This window comes from Bos indicus x Bos taurus, chromosome 9, assembly GCF_003369695.1.
Source record: "Bos indicus x Bos taurus breed Angus x Brahman F1 hybrid chromosome 9, Bos_hybrid_MaternalHap_v2.0, whole genome shotgun sequence".
In the NCBI taxonomy this organism is placed as follows: domain Eukaryota; kingdom Metazoa; phylum Chordata; class Mammalia; order Artiodactyla; family Bovidae; genus Bos; species Bos indicus x Bos taurus.
This window is the reverse complement of record NC_040084.1, coordinates 40,941,376-40,967,667: the sequence shown is the minus strand read 5'-3', so window position 1 is coordinate 40,967,667 and position 26,292 is coordinate 40,941,376. Positions and strand designations below refer to the sequence as shown.

Sequence of the window (26,292 nt, the reverse complement as noted above, 5' to 3'; positions counted from 1 at the left end):
ATTTAAGAAGCCATTGTTTAATCCAAAGTCACAAAAATTTACTCCTATGTTTTCTTCTAAAAGTTTTGTAGTTATAGCTCTTACTTTCAGGTCTATGATTCATTTATAGTTAATTTTTATATGTAGTATGAGATAGGGCATCCAAGTTCATTCTTTTGAGTGTAGTAATCCAGCTGTCCCAGTACCATTTGTTGAAAGGACTCATCTTTCCCCATTGAATTGTCCTGGCACCCTTAACAGAAATCAATAGACCATAAATGTAAGGGTGTATTTCTGGACTCTTGATTCTATCCCACTGGTCTATACGTTTGTTTTCATGCCAGTACCACTGTGTTTTGATCACTGTAGAGTTGTGATAAGTTTTGAAATTAAGTACAAGTCTTCCAACTTTGTTCTTTTTCAAGATTGCTTTAGCTATTGGTCCTTTGCATTTTCACATGAATATTAGGATCAGCTTGTCAATTTCTGAAAAAATAAAGCCATTTGGGACTTTGACAGGGATTGCATTGAACCTGTAAATCAGTTTGAATACTATTACCATCTTAACAATATTAAATCTTCTGATCCATGAACATGGGAAGTCTTTTCATTTATGTCCTCTTTAATTTCTTTCAACAATATTTTATAGTTTTCAGTGTACAGGTTCTATACTTCTCTTGTTAAATTAATTCCAAAACATTTTATTATTTGTAAATTATTGTAAATGGAATTGTTAGTTTCATTTTCAGTGTTCATTATTAATTTATAGAAATACAATTGATCTTTTATTTTGCAATCTTGCTAAGCTTGTAAATTCCTTAGGATCTTCTATGTAAAAGATTATGTCTTCTGCAAATAGAGATAAATTTAACATTCTCTTTTCATTCTGGATGCCTTTTGTTACCTTTTCTTGTCCAATTGCCCTAGCTAGACACTGTAGTACAAGGTTGAATAGAAACAGTGAGAATGGATATTATTGTCTTATTCCTTATCTTAGGAGGAAAGCTTTCAATCTTTAACCATTACATATGATGTTAGCTATGAGTTTTTCTTAGATAATTTTTTTTTACCAAGTTGAGGACATTCACTTTTATTCATAGCTTTTTGATGATTTTATCATGAAGGGGTTTTCGATTTTATCTGTATATAATACTCTAAGGCATTTTTTTCCACTTAACAGTATATCCTAGAAATCACTCTGAATTAATTCACAGAGATTTCCCCCCATTTCCAAAAACAACTTTATATAGTTCACTCTTATGTGTATATACTTGTGAATATAATTTAGGTGCAAAATTAAATATAACTTTAGGAAGTCAACTTTCCAGATGGTCTTAAACATTCTCTAAGCCTTATGAATTCTATATTGTTGTTGTTCAGTCGCTGAGTCATATCTGACTCTTTGTGACCCCATGGACTGCAGCACTCGAGGCTTCCCTGACCTTCACTATCTCCCAGAGTTTGCTCAAACTCATGTCTGTAGAGTCGGTGATGCCATCCAACCATTTCATCTTCTCTCCTGCTTCTCCTCCTGCCCTCAGTCTTTCCCAGCATCTATATTCTTGATATATGAATCCTATACAGCTTACCACATTTTACCCCTTAGCACATTTCTCTATTTTCACTCTTTACATTAATAAAAGAGTATACATTCATAAGTATGGCAAGAATATTCAATCTTCACTTCTACTGCCAAATACTAATTCCCATAGAAATCAAATACTGAAGTAGAAAATAGGGATAGAGTAAGTTATATTGATTTTTAAAAATTCAACCCCTCAAGTCTTAATTCAGTACATACTTTAAGTTAGGCTCATCAGATAATACTGAGGTCTGATTCATGAAGTGAAAATGAAAGTGTTTGTCACTTAGTTGTGTCCAGCTCTTTGTGATCCCATGGACTGTAGCCTGCCAGGCTTCTCTGTCCATGGAATTCTCCAGGCAAGAATACTAGAGAAATTATATCTGGTGTATAAAATGGGGACAGGCTCATAAGTGGTTTAAATACAAGGAATAATAGAGGTTCAACAAGCTATAGGAGGACTTTTAAAAAAAGAGAGCTCACATCTGGGGAACCAGAAAGGGCAGCACAGAGTGGGGACATTTGGAAAAACTTGAAGGATGAGTGTTTTGACTGGCAGAGATGACTATGTGATCATTTTGAGTAGAGAGAAGACCTTCTGATGCTCAAGCATACTATGAAAAGACAAATGAGTACTAGGAAAAAATGGATGCCCAGCTTGGCCCCACCTGTGGTTTTCATGCATAGTTGACATATGGAATCTTTTCTTCAATTAATCTTAAGAAGAATACCAATATGTAAAACAGATATAAGTGGGGTTTTCCAGGTTGAGAGGCTTTTATGTCACTTCCTGAGATTCCTCCAGGAAGTAAATGGTGAAAGTCACCAAATAGGAAGATACAACAGGGGTGGGAAGGCATTTAGAGTAATAGCCTGAAACGACATAGCACAAGGAGGGGTAGAGAGGACTAGGGTTATATATATGTATGTGAATACATGAATATATATAGTAATACATGTGAGTTTTATATATATATGTGTGTGTATTTATATACTCTTCTACAGATGTGGGACAGGATGAAGTCTAATGATATAGTAAGGAAGAATAAATGATGGAGACATTGAGAGGGAACAAGGGAAAGGAAGGGAAAGGAGGGAGGAAGGAAGGAAAGAAACAGAAAGAGAATAAAATTGTTACTGTGTAATAAAATGAAATTGTAATACAATTGATACAGTAATAAAATTGATACAGTAATAAAATTGATACAGTAATAAAATTTTTACTGTGTCCAGGCCAAAGGTGTAGAGTGTTTCAAGAAGAAATGAGTCACCAAGGAAGATGAGCAGGTGACAGATAAACACATAAATAATGTTCAACAACATTAATTATTAGAGAAATGCAATTAAAACTCCAGTGAGCAACCCCTGCACACCCACTAGAATGGCTAAAATTTAAACTATTCTGAGTCTTGGCATGACATGGAGGATCGGAAACTCATACACTGCTGATAGGAATGCAAAATGGTTACCTTGCAAAACAGCTTGGCAGTTTCTTAGAAAGTTAAACATATACTTACCATATGATTCAGCCATTTCACTCCTAGGTATTTACTTAAGAGAAATGAAAGCACATGTCCGTCCAAAGACATACGTAAATGTTTATAGCAGCTTTATTTAAAACAGCTAAGAGCTGGCAAAAATCCAAATGTCCACCACCAGGTGAATAGATAAATAAATTGTGGTATATTTTACAGTGGAATATTGCTCGGCAATACAAAGAAATAAGTTGTTGACATAGACAACAATATAGATGAAGCCAAACCAAAAAAAGTATATATAACTGCATGATTCCATTTATATAAAATTCTAGGAAATGCGTTCTAATCTATAGTTGGAGAAAGCAGAGCAGTGATTGCTTGAGGAAGCGGGCTGGGTAGGAGGGATGGCTATGGGCTTTAGTTTTATTGCAGCAATGGTTTCACAGTTGTATACTTATTAGATAAGTCCAAACTTATCTAATTTACTTTATACTTTAATTACTGTATACTTTGTGTGTTGTTTACTGAATGTCAATTATACCTAAATAAAGCTATTATATTTTAGGAGGAGGAGGAAGAAGTTAAATTAAATGTAGAGGGAAGAACAAGAAGAGCAGGAATTGAAATTAGGCTATTTTACATTCTCAGAAGTTCATTGCTGACTCTGAGAGAGCTATTCTAATGGGGTTGGAGTGAAAGCCAGACTACCAGAGTAGAAAAGTAAGAGAATGATAGAAATGTAGAAGCAGAGAATATTTACAGCTTCTGCATTTGTCTGCTAGGGAAGCCATACCAAAGTAGTATTGACTGGTAGCTTAAACAACAGAAATTTATTTTTTCATAGTTCTGGAGGCTTAAACAACAGAAATTTATTTTTTCATAGTTATGGAGGCTAGAAGTCCAAGATCAAGGAGGCAGCATGTCAGTTTCTAGTAACAGTTCTCTTCCTTGCAGATGGCCACATTCTCACTGTCCTCACAAGGCAGAAAGAAAGTCCTGGTGTCTCTTCTTCTTCTTATACCAGCTTTATCAGCCCTATCAGATTAGGGTCCTGCCCTTTGACGTCATCTAATCCTAATTGCCTCCCAAAGGCCCCATTTCTAAATGCCATCACATTGGGGGTTGGGGCTTCAATCTAAGAATTTATGAGGAGACAGAAACATTTAGTCCATCATAACTCTTTAAGAAATTGGATCAGAATTTAAAAAGAAGCTTGAGGTGTAGGAGAATTAAGAATAAAATAGATGTAATCATATTTGTAGGAAGGGACTGGAAAAGAAATTGAGGCTAGAAACAAAAGATCCTCATAGTTGGGATTTTCAATGCACTGAGGGGAGTCAAGAAATTAAGGGTTCAATTTAGCAGTTTCTATTGTCTGGGCATGGTGGTAAGCTAAAGTGATGGATGAGCCTGGACTCATGGAATGTGCTGAACAACCTTGGAGATGGAGGACATTACCCTTTCTTTCCAGGTGAAGAAATAGGCTGATAGGTTAAGGGACAGAGCCAAGATCACCTGCTGAGTGTCAGCACTGGGCTCTGATTACAGAGCTTGTTTTCTTTCCTCTTAGCTCACTCATATCCTTTCTAAGGCCCCTTGTGTCTTCTGAACTAGTATATTCTACTATTTTTAGGAGACTGGGATAGCCTGAGTCTTCAGAAAAAATCAAGATGGAAACTTTAGACTTTTTAACTCAAGATTTTTTTTCTTTTGCCTCATTTTCCTTTCCTTCAGTAATTCAGCTGTGGAAAGCCTTCTTTCTTTGAAAAAGAATGGGCTTTCCTTTGAAGGCTTAATGTTTTTCTTTTAGTTAGTATTTTAGAAAAATGTAAAAGAATCCCATCTATCTTTCCTTGTATTTATCCTCCATAAATAATAGGAATATTGGAAGATAGAGATTTCCCTTTTTTTCTTCCCACTCTTCCTTCCCCTCTTGCCCATCATCCCTCCACCTCTCCCTCCTTCATTAATACATTGTACAGGGCAGCTTATACAGCCCACCTCCATCTGCTTAGGTCGTACCAGAATGGCACCCTGAGATGATTCTTCAGATCTTGTACCCTGAAGTTCATCAGCTGTATTTCTTGAGAGGCCCCTATACAAAGCACTCCAACTAGCCACCTTGTAAGATGGAGAAATTTTTCGGAGAGCACTTTAGACAACTCTGTTCTGTAAATAGTCACATTTAGTGCTTCACCCTTTCATTGTACAAAGTGGTATCTCTTCCATGTGCTCCCTTACTTGTTCTCTTCTCTTCTCTCCCTTCTACTCTCTCTCACCCCTAGGGTACCAGGCCATTTACATGTATTTGGGATCAGTTATAGCTGTTAGATAATTTTACTGTCAGTACCACAAGACTTACAAATTCAACAAATTTAATTCACTTTGGTTTGAAATATTGTAGGAAATAAGTTCTGGTCTGAGAAATCATAGTGGAGTGGGTCCAACCAGAAGAAGAAATTCCAGAATTGTGAATGGCATAGAAGGCATGCTGTTAGCCCCAATTCCAAAAGTCTCAGATGCCCTAACTCATCCTTCAAAAAGATTCCAGGCTACCAAAAGGTACTGCACGGGGGTAGCAGTGGGCAGTTGTTTATAATAACAAAAGTATCCTCTTTTAAGTCATTTAATACAAGTATTATGGGATTGGAGGATGCCTAAACTTCCAGAGTGACCAGCATGTGTTAAAATTTTTAAGACCTTGTCTGAAAACATTGTATGAACACTAAGAAGGCTTAGCTTCTAATACGCTCCAGTCTATGAAGGAGAGTCAACAGTTTCCAATTTCAACCTCTTTTCTCTTCTCCCTCTTTTCCTTTATCTTTCTCTTCCTGTCTTCCCCTCCTTCCCTCTCTATTTTTCAAACTCCAAAGAAGGTAGAACATAAGGAAGAAGAGTATGAGCATGTCCAAGTTTTCCACTTCTATTTTAAACAGAAAAGGACAGAACTACCCTCACTATCCTACCAAGGGTTTTTCCATTGCTTAGAATAATAGAATGGTAACTGTCAGAGAGGCAGGGCCTCTGCAGATATGTATCTGTAAACTAGGGACATCCTGTTATATCCTGATCTCATCTCACTGTGACGAAGAAAGAGGTTTGTATTCTGTAACAATTACGAATACTCTGAATAACTGAGGCATACCAATGACACTCTAGTCTAATCCTGGCAAATTTAGAATGAAAAAGAAAATGACAGGCAAATCTTCTCTGCTCCTCAAGATGCCATTAATCTGACACATGGCCAGAGTTCAAGTGTCCTAAATCCACACTTCAGTGTGTGGATGGGAGATTTAAGACCAATGTGTCTAGTCAAGAGGACCCTTACAAGGCCACATCAATCCAGGGACCCCTACAGTTCAGACCAGGAAGGTACAAAGGGACACTGGGAGTACAAACACTGGGCCAGGCTATGAAGTTTAGGAGTGGGGAGGGACTGCTGGTGCATGCTTTAGGCACAGTGTGGTCCCCAACAAGGCTGGTGACACAGCAGCATGCCCAGTGAATAGAAGAGGAACACTTGAAGCAGGTGAGGACCACAGAAGCAGAGCTACCTGCTCTCCTGCTGCAGTACCCAGTTTGCAGCCCCAGGTGCTCCGTCAGTCAGGGAGTTCTCAAGTTGTCCTCTTGTCGTATGAGCACTCATCTCCTGCCTTGGGCTCACATGCCTCTGTTCACTTGTCAGGGCTCCGGAAGCTTTCGTGTCTATTCAACTAGAAAAGGTGGGGCTGCGGGACATGATGCTGAACGCCTTCCTCCTCAGGAAACAAGCCATGGCTGACAGAATGAAAAACCTTGTGAGTAGAGTAAGAAGGGCTCCCTAAAGATCTCATCAGCTTTTACATTTGAGCAAGTAAGAAATCCTTAACTTGGAACCTGTTGCTTTCAGCCTATTTGGGTAAAACCATGGAAAATATAAAGAACTGAAAAAGAGAGTTCAATAAGAAATAGAAAGGAAGTCAGCTAATTGCAGTCTACTTTTTAAAATATGTACATTTTTCCAAGGGCACATTATGCTTTGTCACTTTCTAAAAAGAAAGTTTCAGTACCTGCTTGGAAACATTTGATGGTTCCTGAGTGACCCACAGGTGCTTAGGAGGTTTAGACAAGGTGAGCAAGGGCATTTGCCATCTGTTAGGTTGGCAATTCACCTGTTGGATTGCTGACATAACCACTCTGTTTTTCAGACACTACCACCATGTTTGCATTTAAGGATTTTATACTAACCTAACCTTTGGAAAATCCATAGATGGAGGAGCCTGGTAGGCTGCAGTCCATGGGGTCGCTAAGAGTCAGACATGACTGAGCGACTTCACTTTCATTTTTCACTTTCATGCATTGGAGAAGGAAATGGCAACTCACTCCAGTGTTCTTACCTGTAAAATCCCAGGGACAGGGGAGCCTGGTGGGCTGCCATCTATGGTGTCGCACAGAGTCAGACATGACTGAAGTGACTTAGCAGCAGCAGCAGCAACCTTTGGGGTGCCATTTCCTTCTCCATAAAATTTAAACCTTTAGTCAATTAAAAGTGTTGCTTATTTTTATGAATATCATTTCATTATTCATTACTTTTTTGATGAGGGAGTCCTTAGGCTAATATATAGTTATTTGGGAATGAAATGACGAGGTTTATAATCTCTAGGCTTTGTTCTTTTATTACTGAAAAGGAAGGACTTCAATTTACCTAATTCAGTTCTACAAATTGGATATGATGGAAGCTAGGGCTTCTAGATTACTGCTCAGCAATGATGTGGGCAAACGACTCCTTCTGATAAGTACTTAAGTAAATTACTTTGATACATAAATTACTCTTTATAATATTAAAAAAATACTGACCAAGTGAAAATGTATTAGCTCATTAACTGCCCTTCAGGAATATCCAATGCCTATCAGATTAGAAAGGATTCAGGCAAGATAATTGTTAGTTTTGTCAAGGTCTGGGATTTTAGCCCACTTATAAGCTAAGAAGGTAGCCTGTTACTGCTCTGAGGATGCTGACAGAGAACACTAGACTCTTAGGTCAGAGAAAAACGACTTTGTTACTCACAGCAGAGCCAGCATCATAAGCCTCACGTTTGTGTCATTTCCCTTTGCCTCCCAAGTCCCAGGGGCAACATGGAGGAGCCGAGGTTGAACACAGTTTTGTGTCAGAGTTGAAGAATACTGAGTTTAGGAATCTACCTCTATTATAGCAAACTTGCTCTATTTCATGGAGGGAGACATTACCTCATTCCTCCAGACTGCTCTCTGCAAACATAACCCTGAGAAATGGTTCAGGTAAAGAATAGTCAGGGCGTTGAATTCTTGGTGTACTCACAAGATGTGCAGGAGTAGAAAAGACCCACAGGGGGAGTACCTCCCAGTAGGTTGACCTTCAGAAAGAACATCTCAACTGTGTGACCTACTCCCACTTTAAGTTGGCTATAAGTTTGTGCACGTGTATTAGCTTGGGGAATTCTTATAGCCAATTGTCTAATAGGAAAACTATCATTCTCTTTTATCACAGGATGAAATTGGGAAAGTCAAGAGAGATGTTATAGTTGAATATTGCCAGAAGTGAGTATAATATATGTAAACTATACATTCTGATTTCTGACTCTGAACTCAATAAACAGCAGTATTATATAGAAATCTGGACAATTAGTTAGCTGGTTTGTGTTTAAATAAGCCTATTTAACAGTCCTATTGTTGTTCAGACACTAAGTCATGTCCAACTCTTTGCAACCCTATGGACTGCAGCACAGTCCTTCACCAAGCCTCCCTGTCCTTCACCATCTCCTAGAGTTTACTTAAACTCATGTCCATTGAGTCGGTGATGCCATCCAACCATCTCATCCTCTGTCGTCCCCATCTACTCCTGCCTTCAGTCTTTCCCAGCATCAGGGTGTTTTCCAATGAGTCAGCTCTTTGCATCAGGTGGCCAAAGTATTGGAGTTTCAGCTTCAGCATCAGTCCTTCTGATTAATATTCAGAGTTGATTTCCTCTAGGATTGACTGGTTTGATCTCTATACTGTCCAAGGAACTCTCAAGAGTCTTTTCCAGAACCACATTTCAAAAGCATCGATTCTTCAGTGTTTATCCCCCTTTATATCCAACTCTTACATCCATATATGACTACTGAAAAAACCACAGTTTTGACTAGACAGACCTTTGTTGGCAAAGTGATGTCTCTGCTTTTTAAACACTGTCTAGTTTGGTCATAGCTTTTCGTTCAAGGAGCAAGCATCTTTTAATTTCATGGCTGCAGTCACCATCTGCAGTGATTTTGGAGCCCAAGAAAATAGTCTGTTACTGTTTCCACTGTTTCCCCATATATTTGCCATGAAGTGATGGGACCAGAGGCCATGATCTTAGTTTTTTGAATGTTGAGTTTTAAGCCAGCTTTTTCACTCTTCTCTTTCATCTTTATCAAGAGGCTCTTTAGTTCCTCTTTGCTTTCTGCCATTAAGGTAGTATCATCTGCATATCTGAGGTTATTGATATTTCTCCCAGCAATCTTGATTCCAGCTTGAGCTTCATTCAGCCTGGCATTTCTCATGACGTACTCTGCACATAAGTTAAATAAGCAGGGTGACAATGTACAGCCTTGAAATACTGCTTTCCCAGTTTTGAGACAGTCTGTTGTTCCATGTCTAGTTCTAACTGTTGCTTCTTGACCTGCACACAGGTTTCTCAGGAGGCAGGTAAGGTAGTTTGGTATTCCCATCTCTTTAAGAATTTTCCACAGTTTGTTGTGATCCACACAGTCAAAGCTTTGGCATAGTCAGTAAAGCAGAAGTAGATGTTTTTCCGGAACTCTCTTGTTTTTTTGATGATCCAGTGGATGTTGACAAGTTGGCCTCTGGTTCCTCTGCATTTTCTAAATCCAGCTTGTACATCTGGAAGTTCTTGGTTCACATACTGTTGAAGCCTAGCTTGAAGGATTTGTGTGTGTGTGTGTGTGGTTTATTTTTTTATTTTTATTTTTTTAAATTTAATTTTATTTTTAAACTTTACAATATTGTATTAGTTTTGCCAAATATCAAAATGAATCCACCACAGGTATGCCCGCGTTCCCATCCTGAACCCTCCTCCCTCCTCCCTCCCCTACCCTCCCTCTGGGTCGTCCCAGTGCACCAGCCCCAAGCATCCAGTACCGTGCATCGAACCTGGACTGGCGACTCGTTTCATACATGATATTATACATGTTTCAATGCTATTCTCCCAAATCTCCCCACCCTCTCCCTCTCCCACAGAGTCCATAAGACTGATCTATACATCGGTGTCTCTTTTGTTGTCTCTTACACAGGGTTATTGTTACCATCTTTCTAAATTCCATATACATGTGTTAGTATACTGTACTGGTGTTTTTCTTTCTGGCTTACTTCACTCTGTATAATAGGTTCCAGTTTTATCCATCTCATTAGAACTGATTCAAATGTATTCTTTTTAATGGCTGAGTAATGCTCCATTGTGTATTTGTACCACGGCTTTCTTATCCATTCATCTGCTGATGGACAACTAGGTTGCTTCCATGTCCTGGCTATTATAAACAGTGCTGCGATGAACATTGGGGTACACGAGTCTCTTTCCCTTCTGGTTTCCTCAGTGTGTATGCCCAGCAGTGGGATTGCTGGATCATAAGGCAGTTCTATTTCCAGTTTTTTAAGGAATCTCCACACTGTTCTCCATAGTGGCTGTACTAGTTTGCATTCCCACCAGCAGTGTAAGAGGGTTCCCTTTTCTCCACACCCTCTACAGCATTTATTGCTTGTAGACTTTTGGATCGCAGCCATTCTGACTGGCGTGAAATGGTATCTCATAGTGGTTTTGATTTGCATTTCTCTGATAATGAGTGATGTTGAGCATCTTTTCATGTGTTTGTTAGCCATCTGTATGTCTTCTTTGGAGAAATGTCTATTTAGTTCTTTGGCCCATTTTTTGATTGGGTCATTTATTTTTCTGGAGTTGAGGTGTAGGAGTTGCTTATATATTTTTGAGATTAGTTGTTTGTCAGTTGCTTCATTTGCTATTATTTTCTCCCATTCTGAAGGCTGTCTTTTCACCTTGCTAATAGTTTCCTTTGTTGTGCAGAAGCTTTTGAGTTTAATTAGGTCCCATTTGTTTATTTTTGCTTTTATTTCCAATATTCTAGGAGGTGGGTCATAGAGGATCCTGCTGTGATGTATGTCGGAGAGTATTTTGCCTATGTTCTCCTCTAGGAGTTTTATAGTTTCTGGTCTTACGTTGAGATCTTTAATCCATTTTGAGTTTATTTTTGTGTAAGGTGTTAGAAAGTGTTCTAGTTTCATTCTTTTACAAGTGGTTGACCAGTTTTCCCAGCACCACTTGTTAAAGAGATTGTCTTTAATCCATTGTATATTCTTGCCTCCTTTGTCAAAGATAAGGTGTCCATATGTGCGTGGATTTATCTCTGGGCTTTCTATTTTGTTCCATTGATCTATATTTCTGTCTTTGTGCCAGTACCATACTGTCTTGATAACTGTGGCTTTGTAATAGAGTCTGAAGTCAGGTAGGTTGATTCCTCCAGTTCCATTCTTCTTTCTCAAGATAGCTTTGGCTATTCGAGGTTTTTTGTATTTCCATACAAATTGTGAAATTATTTGTTCTAGCTCTGTGAAGAATACCGTTGGTAGCTTGATAGGGATTGCATTGAATCTATAAATTGCTTTGGGTAGTATACTCATTTTCACTATATTGATTCTTCCAATCCATGAACATGGTATATTTCTCCATCTATTAGTGTCCTCTTTGATTTCTTTCACCAGTGTTTTATAGTTTTCTATATATAGGTCTTTAGTTTCTTTAGGTAGATATATTCCTAAGTATTTTATTCTTTCCATTGCAATGGTGAATGGAATTGTTTCCTTAATTTCTCTTTCAGTTTTCTCATTATTAGTGTATAGGAATGCAAGGGATTTCTGTGTGTTGATTTTATATCCTGCAACTTTACTATAATCATTGATTAGTTCTAGTAATTTTCTGGTGGAGTCTTTAGGGTTTTCTATGTAAAGGATCATGTCATCTGCAAATAGTGAGAGTTTTACTTCTTCTTTTCCAATTTGGATTCCTTTTATTTCTTTTTCTGCTCTGATTGCTGTGGCCAAAACTTCCAAAACTATGTTGAATAGTAATGGTGAAAGTGGGCACCCTTGTCTTGTTCCTGACTTTAGAGGAAATGCTTTCAATTTTTCACCATTGAGGATAATGTTTGCTGTGGGTTTGTCATATATAGCTTTTATTATGTTGAGGTATATTCCTTCTATTCCTGCTTTCTGGAGAGTTTTTATCATAAATGGATGTTGAATTTTGTCAAAGGCTTTCTCTGCATCTATTGAGATAATCATATGGTTTTTGTTTTTCAATTTGTTAATGTGGTGTATAACATTGATTGATTTGTGGATATTGAAGAATCCTTGCATCCCTGGGATAAAGCCCACTTGGTCATGGTGGATGATCTTTTTAATGTATTGTTGGATTCTGATTGCTAGAATTTTGTTAAGGATTTTTGCATCTATGTTCATCAGTGATATTGGCCTGTAGTTTTCTTTTTTTGTGGGATCTTTTTCAGGTTTTGGTATTAGGATGATGGTGGCCTCATAGAATGAGTTTGGAAGTTTACCTTCCTCTGCAATTTTCTGGAAGAGTTTGAGCAGGATAAGTGTTAGCTCTTCTCTAAATTTTTGGTAGAATTCAGCTGTGAAGCCGTCTGGACCTGGGCTTTTGTTTGCTGGAAGATTTTTGATTACAGTTTCAATTTCCGTGCTTGTGATGGGTCTGTTAAGATTTTCTATTTCTTCCTGGTCGAGTTTTGGAAAGTTGTACTTTTCTAAGAATTTGTCCATTTCTTCCACGTTGTCCATTTTATTGGCATATAATTGTTGATAGTAGTCTCTTATGATCCTTTGTATTTCTGTGTTGTCTGTTGTGATCTCTCCGTTTTCATTTCTAATTTTATTGATTTGATTTTTCTCCCTTTGTTTCTTGATGAGTCTGGCTAATGGTTTGTCAATTTTATTTATCCTTTCAAAGAACCAGCTTTTGGTTTTGTTTATTTTTGCTATGGTCTCTTTTGTTTCTTTTGCATTTATTTCTGCCCTAATTTTCAAGATTTCTTTCCTTCTACTAACCCTGGGGTTCTTCATTTCTTCCTTTTCTAGTTGCTTTAGGTGTAGGGTTAGGTTATTTATTTGACTTTTTTCTTGTTTCTTGAGGTATGCCTGTATTGCTATGAACTTTCCCCTTAGGACTGCTTTTAAAGTGTCCCACAGGTTTTGAGTTGTTGTGTTTTCATTTTCATTCGTTTCTATGCAAATTTTGATTTCTTTTTTGATTTCTTCTGTGAGTTGTTGGTTATTCAGCAGCATGTTGTTCAGCCTCCATATGTTGGAATTTTTAATAGTTTTTCTCCTGTAATTGAGATCTAATCTTACTGCATTGTGGTCAGAAAAGATGCTTGGAATGATTTCTATTTTTTTGAATTTACCAAGGCTAGATTTATGGCCCAGGATGTGATCTATCCTGGAGAAGGTTCCATGTGCGCTTGAGAAAAAAGGTGAAATTCATTGTTTTGGGATGAAATGTCCTATAGATATCAATTAGGTCTAACTGGTCTATTGTATCATTTAACGTTTGTGTTTCCTTGTTAATTTTCTGTTTAGTTGATCTATCCATGGGTGTGAGTGGGGTATTAAAGTCTCCCACTATTATTGTGTTATTGTTAATTTCTCCTTTCATACTTGTTAGCATTTGTCTTACATATTGCGGCGCTCCCATGTTGGGTGCATATATATTTATAATTGTTATATCTTCTTCTTGGATTGATCCTTTGATCATTATGTAGTGACCGTCTTTGTCTCTCTTCACAGCCTTTGTTTTAAAGTCTATTTTATCTGATATGAGTATTGCTACTCCTGCTTTCTTTTGGTCCCTATTTGCATGGAAAATCTTTTTCCAGCCCTTCACTTTCAGTCTGTAGGTGTCCCCTGTTTTGAGGTGGGTCTCTTGTAGACAACATATGTAGGGGTCTTGTTTTTGTATCCATTCAGCCAGTCTTTGTCTTTTGGTTGGGGCATTCAACCCATTTACATTTAAGGTAATTACTGATAAGTATGATCCCGTTGCCATTTACTTTATTGTTTTCGGTTCGAGTTTATACAATGTTTTTGTGTTTCCTGTCTAGAGAATATCCTTTAGTATTTGTTGGAGAGCTGGTTTGGTGGTGCTGAATTCTCTCAGCTTTTGCTTGTCTGAGAAGCTTTTGATTTCTCCTTCATATTTGAATGAGATCCTTGCTGGGTACAATAATCTGGGCTGTAGGTTATTTTCTTTCATCGCTTTAAGTATGTCTTGCCATTCCCTCCTGGCTTGAAGAGTTTCTATTGAAAGATCAGCTGTTATCCTAATGGGAATTCCCTTGTGTGTTATTTGTTGTTTTTCCCTTGCTGCTTTTAATATTTGTTCTTTGTGTTTGATCTTTGTTAATTTGATTAATATGTGTCTTAGGGTGTTTCACCTTGGGTTTATCCTGTTTGGGACTCTCTGGGTTTCTTGGACTTGGGTGATTATTTCCTTCCCCATTTTAGGGAAGTTTTCAACTATTATCTCCTCAAGTATTTTCTCATGGTCTTTCTTTTTGTCTTCTTCTTCTGGGACCCCTATGATTCGAATGTTGTAGCGTTTAATGTTGTCCTGGAGGTCTCTGAGATTGTCCTCATTTCTTTTAATTCGTTTTTCTTTTATCCTCTCTGATTCATTTATTTCTACCATTCTATCTTCTAATTCACTAATCCTATCTTCTGCCTCTGTTATTCTACTATTTGTTGCCTCCAGAGTGTTTTTAATTTCATTTATTGCATTATTCATTATATATTGACTCTCTTTTATTTCTTCTAGGTCCTTGTTAAACCTTTCTTGCATCTTCTCAATCTTTGTCTCCAAGCTATTTATCTGTGATTCCATTTTGATTTCAAGATTTTGGATCAATTTCACTATCATTATTCGGAATTCTTTATCAGGTAGATTCCCTATCTCTTCCTCTTTTGTTTGGTTTGGTGGGCATTTATCCTGTTCCTTTATCTGCTGGGTATTCCTCTGTCTCTTCATCTTGTTTAAATTGCTGAGTTTGGGGTGTCCTTTCTGTATTCTGGCAGTTTGTGGAGTTCTCTTTATTGTGGTGTTTCCTCGCTCTGTGTGGGCTTGTACAGGTGGCTTGTCAAGGTTTCTTGGCTAGGGAAGCTTGTGTCAGTGTTCTGGTGGGTGGAGCTGTATTTCTTCTCTCTGGAGTGCAATGAAATGTCCAGTAATGAGTTATGGGATGTCTATGGTTTTGGGGTGACTTTGGGCTGCCTGTATCTTGGAGCTCAGGGCTGTGTTCCTTACTGCTGGAGAATTTGCTTGGTATGTCTTGCCCTGAAACTTGTTTCGCCCAGAGAGGTTTACAGCATTATATGGAGAAGAGCAGAGTGAGGAGGGAGGTAGATGTGACCCGAATGAGATGAGGTGGAGTCAATAGAGGAGAGAGTGGGCTATTCAGTAATCTCTTCCTTATGTGCACTCCACAATTGGACCACTCAGAGTTGTTCACAGAGTTATACAAAGAAGAGAAGAAGGAAGAAGGTGGCAGAGGTGGCCAGGAGGATAAATGGGGGGAATGAAAAGGAGGGAGACAGATCCAGCCAGTAATCATTTCCCTAAGTGTTCTCCACTGTCTGGAACACACAGAAATTCACAGAGTTGGGTAGAGTAGAGAGGGGTTAGGGAGGAGACACAGGTGACCTAGTGGAGAAAAAGGAGAGTCCAAAGGGAGAGAGAACAGTTAAGCCAGTAATCTCGCTCCCTAGTGAAAAATGGGTACTGAAGATTGGGTTCTTAAAGGTACAAAATTGGTAACAAATACATAGAAGCAAAAATTTAAAATCTAGAGTAGAGTTTGGAATTTCAAAAATATGATGTTAAAGAAAAGAAGAAGGAAAAGAAAGAGAGAAAAAACGAACAAACAAAAACAAACAAGGTCGCAAAAATTATACAGAAAATATAGGTACAAAATTGATAACTAATACCAAAAAGCAAAAGTTAAAAATCTAGAGTAGAGTTTGGAATTTCAAAAATACAATGTTAAAAAAAGAAGAAGAAAAAGAGAGAGAAAAAAACAAACAAACAAGAACAAACAAGGTCGCATAAATTATAAAAAAAAAAAATTCTGGTACAAAATTGATAACAAATACCAAAAAGCATAAATTAAAAATCTAGAATAGAGTTTGGAATTTCAGATATACAATGTTATTTAAAAGAAGAAGAGAAAGAAACAGAGAAAAACAAAAAGTAAAAATAAAAAAGGGTCACAGAAATTATATAAAAACAAAAACAAAAAAAAACTATAGGTACAAAATTGATAACAAATACTAAAAAGCTAAAATTAAAAATCTAGAGTAGAGTTTGGAATTTCAAAAATACAATGTTAAAGAAAAGAAGGGAAAAGAAAAAAAAGTCAAAAAAATTATTTAAAAAAATATATATATATGAAGTTTGCTTTAAAAAAAATAGGGTCTTTTTTTTTTTTTTTTTTTTTGCAAAGTAATCGGTTATAAAAGTGGAAATTAAAGGAATAATAGAGGACTTAAATTTTTTTTTTTTTTTTATAGGCTCACTTGTTCAGTCGCACTGAGGGGAGGTAGGGAGGGATGCTGCAAACAAATAACACTGGCGTGTGCTTGCAGTGCCTCAGCCACACTGGGTCTGCCCCCAGTTCACGACGCGTGTAGCCTCTCTGCCCACGCTGCTCAGGTTCTAGGTTGCTCCGCCGGGAACCATCCGCGGCCCACCCTGGGCTGCCTGTACTTCCCGGGTCCAAGCCGCTCAGGTTCAGGCACTCGGGTAGTCCTCAGAGGCGCAGACTCTCAGTTGGGCCTGCGTTTTGTGCCCTTCCCAGATCCAAGCAGCTCAGGTGATGAGGTGTTTTGCGCGCGCGATTGCTGCGACTTATCGCCTCCCCACCACTCGGTTATCTAGTTTTGCACCGGCACACCTTCTCAGGCAGATGTTGACCGTCCAGACCCCCAAGAAGTTTTAGTTAGCAAAGAAGCCTGCTTACAGTTTTATAGATAATGTCTCTCTGGGGCTGCGATTGTCCCCTTCCGGCTCTGGCTGCCTATCACCAGAGGGGGATGGTCTGCCGCCAGCTATCTCTGTTCAGTCCTTTATTCCGTGTGTGGGTCTGGCGGTGTCATAGGTTAGGGCTGGCTTTTCGCGTGGTAGATATCCCACAGTCTGGTTTGCTAGCCCAAATTATTTCGCTCAGATAGTGCTCGGGGTATTCAGGCCAGATTCTTGCGATGCAGCCCGCGCCGCGCCTCCCTGCCCAGCCCCCGCTTGCTAATGGCGTGTGCAGGCGTCTGCGCTGCTTCTCCGCTGGGAGAGTTACCGTAGGGCTTGCAGTGTGTGGGTTTTAATTATTTATTTTTCCTCCCTGTTATGTTGCCCTCTGTGCTTCCAAGGCTCGGCACAGATTCGGCAGTGAGAAGGTTTCCTGGTGTTTGGAAACTTCTCTCTTTTTGAGACTCCCTTCCCGGGACGGAACTCCGTCCCTCCCTCTTTTGTCCCATTTTTTGTCTTTTGTATTTTTCCCTACCTCCTTTCGAAGACTTGGGTTGCTTTTCTGGGTGCTTGATGGCCTCTGCCGGCTTTCAGAAGTTGTTTTGTGGAATTTACTCGGCGTTTAAATGTTCTTTTGATGAATTTGTGGGGGAGAAAGTGTTCTCCCCTTTCTACTCCTCCGCCATCTTAGCTCCTCCTTCTAGCTTGAAGGATTTTGAGCATTATTTTGCTAGCATGTGAAATGAGTGTAATTGTGCGGTAGTTTGAACATTTTTTGGCATTGCCCTTCTTTGGGATTGGATTGAAAACTGACATTTTCCAGTCCTGTGGCCACTGCTGAGTTTTCCAAATTTGCTGTCATATTGAGTGCAGCATTTTAACAGCATCATCTTTTAGAATTTGAAATAGCTTAGCTGGAATTCTATCACCTCCACTATTTTTTTCATAGTAATGTTTCCTGGATGAAAGCAAATTGAACTGTCCTCTGACACACAGAGGAAGCAGTATCAGAAATGACAGATAAGAGGCACTTGGAAGAGGTTCATGCCTTTGTGTTCAGGCAATAGCAATCTGACCAAGTCAGAAGTTTCTTCTTGACAGAAGTCCTCTATTCTCTTTGAAAAATCTCCAGGGACTTAGCGAACTTCTGTGAGAGATTGAACAACTTGAATTCACCTCTGCACATTATCTCTTCTTCTGACTTCAGGTTCAACCGCCATATGTCTCACTATGCTCTTCGGGGGCAGATCATAGCATACTGCAACAGCCTGAGAGCCCTACTGGACGATTTCCCTACTATCAGAGATACTTTTTTCATGGTGGGACAACGACAAGAAAATAAGGAGTTGAGGGACTCCAATGATGGCCTCAAGAATGACCCCAGGTGTGGAATTTTCTTTTGAGCTTGTTATTCCCCCATCCCCTCCCCACTCCTCCCAGGGTAGAGGTTTATTGAGTTTGGTGTTTAACCTTGATTTTCTGTCCAGAAGGGCAAAAGAAAGAGTTAATACTCTAAGAATAAGAGTATCTTTGTGTTTGAATACAGAAGGAGTTCTTTGTTTATGGGCTGTATGACTGCTTTTTCAATCTATGAAGTTTTGTTTTGCCCTGGAGTACCCAGAAATTTTCATCAGTCACACCCTTTTACATAAGCCAGAATCTAAAATAAGCAAACAAATAAGTAGACATAATCTAGAACTGTTGTGGCTTTAAATATTCAGGAAAAAAAAAAAAAAAAACTATACTTCAGTGCTTTGGGTAAATCAGTGTCCTTCTGTACTTCTCTGATATCAGTCAGTTCAGTTCCATTGCTCAGTCGTGTCTGACTCTTTGCGAGCCCATGAATCGCAGCATGCCAGGCCTCCCTGTCTATCACCAGCTCCTGGAGTTCACTGAGACTCACGTCCATCGAGTCAGTGATGCCATCCAGCCATCTCATCCTCTATTCTCCCCTTCTCCTCCTGCCCCCAATTCCTCCCAGCATCAGAGTCTTTTCCAATGAGTCAACTCTTCGCATGAGGTGGCAGTGTCCTGCTAAGGATTCTAAGACACCCCAAGCTTATGAGATTGTTGTGATTGATTGGCAATGACCATGGTCAAGGAAAGGGAGAAAGGAGGCCTCCCTGCTTGTGTTTGCCATCTCCTTGACTAGAAGAGTCCCATATATTCTATAGGTTTAAAATTCTAAGATGCTACTTAATCCTTAAAGAGCTGAAACATACTGTTTAGTTTTAGCAGAGACACCCTGCCCCTGAACCAGAACCTAAATAGAAGAGGGGCCAGGGGAAGCTCTCTTGCAAAGAAGGATGCCCCTTGAGAGCTCTGTGGCCTTCATGGCTCTAGAGTAGACTGGAGTCTGGAGACTAGGCTGACGCTTGGCCATACTCCCAGGAGCAAGGAGTAGTGGTGTTGGCTGATGGGTGATTGAAGAAGGGACTAAGAGAGACGACACTAATACTCAAGCCCTTACTGTGTGACAGGCAGATCCACCACTCTCCCACACAGCTGCTTTATGAATAAGAAAGTGCTGTTTCCTCTGGGCAGGGGTAGTCCCATGCCAGGGTGCAGAGTTTGGCGAGTCAAGTATAGGCTGGATTTTAGCTACTGTTGGTTGCCTCAGGGCACAAACTGAACAATGGTACATGGTAGCCTTGGTGCCAAGAGCTGTATAGCAATGAATTAAACATGGTTCCCGCCCTTCAGGCAAGGGGAAATAGACAATGACCAAACATTGTGATAAAAAATAAAATTAAAGTATAATGAAAGAACCCACCAGGAAATATTCAGTATTATCTGAAGGATCAGGGAGGTGGGGATGAAGAACTAGGTGGGCTTCAGGGAAGGGGGTACACTAAACCTGGGTCTTGAAAAGACTAGTGTTTCAGGTGGACAAGGAAAGAAATTCAATTCAAGCTGGGAGACCCACATAGATATGAGACAGCATATCTCATGATATGAGACAGCCATGTGGACCTCCCCGTGGCTCCTGTTCCAGGGTATATGAGAATGAATTGGGGAAGCAGAATAGATAGTGCAACGGGCAAGATCCAGAAGTCTGCTCTTTGTCCTTCAACAAACAGGCTTCCTTGGTAGCTCAGACAGTAAAGCATCTGCCTGCAGTGCAGGAGACCTAGGTTCAATCCCTGGGTCAGGAAGATCCCCTGGAGATGGAAATGGCAACCCACTGCAGTATTCTTGCTTGGAGAATTCCGTGGACAGTGGAGCCTGGTGGGCTACAGCCCATGGGCTCACAAAGAGTCGAACATGACTGAGTAACTAACACTTTCACTTTCAAACAGGGAGAAGGGGGCAAGATGATTGTTGGTGCCCATTTAGGAACCTACTGAAACTGCGCAGACAAGAGATGTTTAGGGAGGTTAAATCAGCGAGGTGCTGGGTTTAATGCAGAACTGAGTGAGGAGAAGGAAGAGGAATCTAGGATGTTACCCAAAGTCTCTGGCTTGTGAATAAAATGATGGTAGTCTTGCTGTTGTTTAATGGGTACAGAATTCCAGTTTTGGAAGATGGAAAAAAATTTTTTTCTGGAGATAAATGGTGGCAGGTTGCACAACAGTGTAAATGGACTTAATCCACTGAAATGTGCACTTAAAAACAGTTAAAATGGTAATTTTATGTTATGTATATTTTATCACATTTTTTTAATGGGGGGAAAAAAAGAATGGTCATGCCATTAAGAGGAGAGATGTGGAGGGGGAGATAATGAATCACAGCTCAGAGGCACCAGCTATGAATATCTTTCCTTGGTCTCCCAACAAGTCTCAGACTCTTCTTATTCTAGATGTTCTCCACTTTCACATACTTCCATTCCTCCACACATCCATCACAGCATCATGCTTGCAAATCTAGCTGCCTCTGGAATGTAAGATCCTTGAGGGCAGAGCCTATCTTCACTTCATACCCTGGGTGTGTACCTCTGCCTTGGACCTTGGTTTGAAAGAGAGGATGGGGAGGGGTAAATGAGCCCTCAGGAAGTGGAGGCAGTTCCAGCCCCTTTGATTCAATTATGAAATAATAGACCATGTTATCATCTGCTGCTAGGAATCTGGTATGAGGCTTAAGGAAGATTTGGAGTTACTGAAAAAAGGAAATGGACATGAGAGCTGATCAAAGGAAAGAAAACCAATTTTTCTTGGCGTGACACAGCTCAGACTGGAAACCATTTATTTGTTGCATCAATAAATTTAGCGGTGTGATTTCCTCCAGCTGTGCTCAGCAACATGTGACTAGAAGCAGAAAGCAGACTAGCTAGAGGGATCCAGAGTTGGAGTTTTGCTAGATGGATGGGCTGTAAGTACGAAGAAGTAAAGAATTGAAGGTGCTGGTGGGAGTGTAGTTCGCATGATCAGCTGTGCTCATTGTTGATTGTAGTGTTTCTTTGGAGCACCTTTGAACAAATAACAGAGATAGGACGAGATTAAGCTGGTTTTGATCTGCTCCAGGACAGGACACTTTCAAACTATGGTGGGGCTTCCCTGGTAGCTCAGATGGTAAAGAATCCACCTGCAATGCAGGAGATATGGGTTTGATCCCTGTTCAGGACGATCCCCTGGAGAAGGAAATTTCAACCCACTCCAGTACTCTTTCTTGCCTGGAGAATTCAATGGACGGAGAAGCCTGGTGGGCTACAGTCCATGGGATCGCAAAGAGTCAGACACGACTGTGTGACTAACTTTAACTTTCAGGACAGGGTAGTCTGACTTTTTGGTGGCTGAAATAAGAGAAGTTCTCCAAGCTAACACCACCGTACTTTGTTTCTGAACTTCAAATTACCTGTTTAAAATACTGAGACTTGAGACTAACCCAAGTAGAGTTTTAAAAATTTTAAGTTTCATATTCAGAATGTTTGATATGGAAAACATTAGACCTCAGTTAAAATGAATTACATTTTATTTTAGGAAATGAAATGGGTCATCTGAATTTCTCCTAAGGACCCAGAAATAATGACAATCAAAAACTGCCCCAGTGATTTCCAAAATGCTCTCTAGAAGGTGAAACCCTCCCATTGAGAGTCCTTGCTATAGACAATGGAGTGTGAATGGAAACTGCGCACAAGAGAGCTATGGGGTCAGTAGGACCTGAGGGGTAAAGAAGGAAGCATCTAAAAACCCTGGGTTCTGGTTTTGAAGACTTGGAGGTTATGGTTCTCTTAACACAGGACGAAGCCCAGGATCGGGGTGTGGGTGGGGGTGAGGAGTTCAGTTCTTGCCTTTTTTGACTGAGGTGGTCTGAGGCACTGCCAGCCAAGGTGGAACAAGTTGGGACCAAGGAACTATGTAAGGGCTTCTGAGGAACTGGCCATGTTCTATACCCCAGGCCAGGTAGTAGGTAACTGGGCTGTGTGAATCCTTAAACCAGACATATATGAATTATATTTGTAACCAAAAAACTGCTATACTGGTGCCTAAGAAATGATAAAGTATTGAGTTGGCCAAAAACTTCAATTAAGTTTTTGTAATATCTTATGGGTAAACCTGAAACAACTTTTTGGCCAACCCAATATCTGAAGAGGGGCTTCCCAGGTGGCAGCTAGTGGTAAAAAACCCTCTTACCAATGCAGGAGACTTAAGAGATGTGGGTTTGATCCCTGGGTCGGGAAGATCCCCTGGAAGAAGGCATGGCAACCCACTCCAGCATTCTTGCCTGGAGAATCCCATAGACACTGGAGCCTGGCAGGCTACAGTCCATGGGGTCTCAAAGAGTCTGACACAACTGAAGTGACTTAGCACAACATAGGAAGGAGGAAGGAAAAGAGGGCCTGAGTCTGGAGAACTTGACAGGAATCTGGCAGGGAAGGAAGGAAAACAGAGGCTGGTCTCTGGAGCCTGAATTCTACAACTGGACAAATCTGTGCTTAAATCTCAACTTCTTCTCTTACAAGTTGGTTAGGCAAGATCTTTGTAACCTGGTTGGTCAGTCAGTCAGTCAGTCAGTACAGTCGCTCAGTCGTGTCCAACTTTTTGCGACCCCATGGACTGCAGCATGCCAGGCCTCCCTGTCCATCACCAACTCTAGTTTACTCAAACTCATGTCCATTGAGTCGGTGATGCCATCCAACCATCTCATCCTCTAACCTGGTAGGGCCTCTGTGAACCAGGAACAGCATAGGAATGTCTCAAGTTTGTCATAAGAATTAAGTGAGAAAATTGTCACCCCCAGTATGGTGTCAGTGTTGTAGCCACACGTTCTGGGAAACAAACTCACTCAGAAGGACAATGCAGATAGTGGAGTGCAGTTTATTACACTGGCCGGCCCAAGGCAGAGTCTCCTCTTAGCCTAGGACCCCAACCAGTTTTTGTGAAAACCTTATATACCCCTAGGTGTACGTGCCCAAACCCACCTCCCTAAATTCCCTAAAACTAGCCTGAACAAAGGAAAAGAAAGATACAAAGATAACCGTGATTCATATGCCTTAGGCCTAGGTAGTTAACAGTGGACCATTATCAATAGGCCTGTGCTCATACCCCAATAAGCATAATAGAATTCATGATTCTATTTGGTTACACAGATAATTAGGGTATTCTTTTAGGGGACGGAGAGTCTAGGTATGAGCCCTGGGGCTCTTCCATCTAGGGGTCTGGTTTTCCAGTTGGTATGTGGTTTCCATAGATACTGGGCATATAGATCAGAGTCCATAGTCCAGCCCAAGATGGAGTTCTGCTTTCTGGCCTGTTCTGTTTCCTCCTTCAGTTCAGTCGCTCAGTCGTGTCCGGCTCTTTGCGACCCCATGAATCGCAGCACGCCAGGCCTCCCTGTCCATTCATGCCCTCTCTGCTTCCTTTCTTATCACACCTTTCCCTGCGTCTGTGCCCACGCCTTCTTCCCAACACAACTGAGACTAAAACCAGCCCAACTGCTCTTCTCCCGGTGAGTTATTTATAACTGTGTCCCCTTTATTTATAACTGCGAGCTGCCTGAAAAGGAGTCCTGCTGCCCTCGGGCTTAGACATTTGATGTGTGTGTCACCGCAATGCGAGCTCTGGCGCTGCGGCTGGAGGGCGGAGGTATAAATAGTTCACACCGGGAGCCCCTTTTAGAGAGAGAAACGCTGTACTACCGGATCTCTCTTCTCATACCGCAGGAGTTTTCAGCCCCGGCCACGGCGTTTGCTGTCTGCTGATGGGAAAGTCTTCCTCAACTTATGGTTCATACCCCATCCTTCTGAAGTGCTAGTTATGTTCAAAACTCTGCCAGAAAAGGTTTGTATTTTTTTATCTGTGCCAGAATGGAAACTGGCTGTTTTTATGTCCCACAGTTAAACATGTCAGTTTCAGAGAATATCTCTTGTTGGTTTTTTTTCCCAGGAACATTTAATAACTGAAATCTCTCAGCTTCTCATATTTTGCTTGCTTTATTATAATTTCCCTTGTGCCTCGTTATTTCATAGTTCTGCTTCTCCGTGGTCATTACTAAACACTAATGGAGCTTCTGAGACTCCTTATTAATCCTTAATTTCCTCCCCAGCTCCAAGAAAACCCCACCCTAATATGCTGAAGCTGAAGAGAGGTTGAGATCACACTTAATCACAGTAATTAGCTGGTTTCTGTTTTTTCAGGAGTTCCTCTAAGTACCTCATTTACTGATAAAGGTTAACCATTAAAAAGAATAGATACAGAAATACGTAGTGCATTCAAGTATTAACTAAATAAAATGCAGTGTTGAAAATGGCAATTTGGGAACATTCTGATTTTTCTTTGTAAGTGAAAACCTGCTTAGCAATCTAGGATTCTCACCCTTTCCACCCCCCCCCCACCCCCCTTTTGAGGTGTGGGGCTTCCCTGGTGGCTCAGATAGTAAGGAATCTGCCTGAAATCCAGGAGATCCTGGTTCAGTCCCTGGGTCGGGAAGATGCCCTGGAGAAGGGAATGGCAAGCCACTCCAGTATTCTTGCCTGGAGAATTCCATGGACAGAGGAGCCTGGCGGGCTATATACAGTCCACAGGGTTGCAGAGTCAGACATGACTGAGCAACAAATACTTGTTGCTTCTGCTGCTAAGTTGCTTCAGTCGTGTCCGACTCTGTGCAACCCTATGGACAGCAGCCCATCAGGCTCTGTCCACTGGATTCTCTAGGCAAGAATACTGGAATGGGTTGCCATTTCCTTCTACCAACTAATACTTATTGAGGTGTAATTAACAAATAAAATTGTATATATTTAAATTGTACAGCATGATGATTTGATATACATTATAAAATGATTACCACAGTTAATACATTCATCACCTCACATAGTTACTTTTTTTGTTTTTTGGAGGTGAGAATGCTTATCCAACGCTAACAAAATTTCAAGTATACAATACAGTGTTAATAACTATAGTCACCATGCTGTACATTAGATCCTCAGAACTTATTTATGTTACCTCTTGACCACATTGCACCATTTCCCCCTTCCCCTGGTGACCACTTTTCTGTACGTTTGACCTTCATTTTTAGATGCCACATATGAGTGAGATCATACAGTGTGTCTTTCTCTGTGGCTTATTTCACTTAGCATAATGTCATTCAAGTTTACCCATGGTTGTAAATGGCAGTTCTTTTTTATGTCTGAATAATATTCCTGTGTGTGTGTATGGTTGTGTGTGTGACATTTTCTTTATCCACTTATCCATACACTGGACACTTAGGTTGTTTCCGTATCTTGGCTATTGTGAGTCATGCTACATGGAAGTGCAGATAATCTCCTTAATATATTGATTTATTTCTTTTGATATATCCCCAGAAGTGGGTTTGCTGGATCATATATTATAATCTTACATGCAGCAGAATGAAACTAGATCCCTGTCTTACACCAGTCACAAAAATTAACTTCAGGTGGATTAAAGACAACTGTTAAGACTGGAAACTATAAAATCTTAGAGGAAAACCAGGAAAAAGACTCTTTGACACCAGTCTTGGCAATGATTTTTTTGGAAACAACAACAAAAGCATAGGTAACAAGAGTAAAAATAAACAAGTGAGATAATATCAAACTAAAAAACCTCTGCTGGCAAAGGAACAAATCAATGGAAGGAGAAGGCAACCTACATAATGAGAGAAAATATTTGCAAACTATATATACATAAAATATGGAAGGAACTCATATTATTCAATAGCAAAAGCAAGAACAAAACAAAACAAAAAATTTTTAAACCTATAATCTG

General features: G+C 40.0%; 1 protein-coding gene across 1 annotated transcript in view; it reads left to right on the top strand.

Annotated features, from left to right (window-relative positions):
* LOC113898267 overlaps positions 1 to 26,292 on the top strand; it is a 175,953-nt gene that overhangs the window by 82,340 nt on the left and 67,321 nt on the right. The window contains exons 23-27 of the mRNA XM_027551255.1: positions 5,444 to 5,601; positions 6,725 to 6,836; positions 8,546 to 8,595; positions 18,342 to 18,518; positions 24,234 to 24,351. Coding sequence (XP_027407056.1) covers positions 5,444 to 5,601; positions 6,725 to 6,836; positions 8,546 to 8,595; positions 18,342 to 18,518; positions 24,234 to 24,351 — 615 coding nt within the window. The remainder of the gene's footprint in view (positions 1 to 5,443; positions 5,602 to 6,724; positions 6,837 to 8,545; positions 8,596 to 18,341; positions 18,519 to 24,233; positions 24,352 to 26,292) is intronic.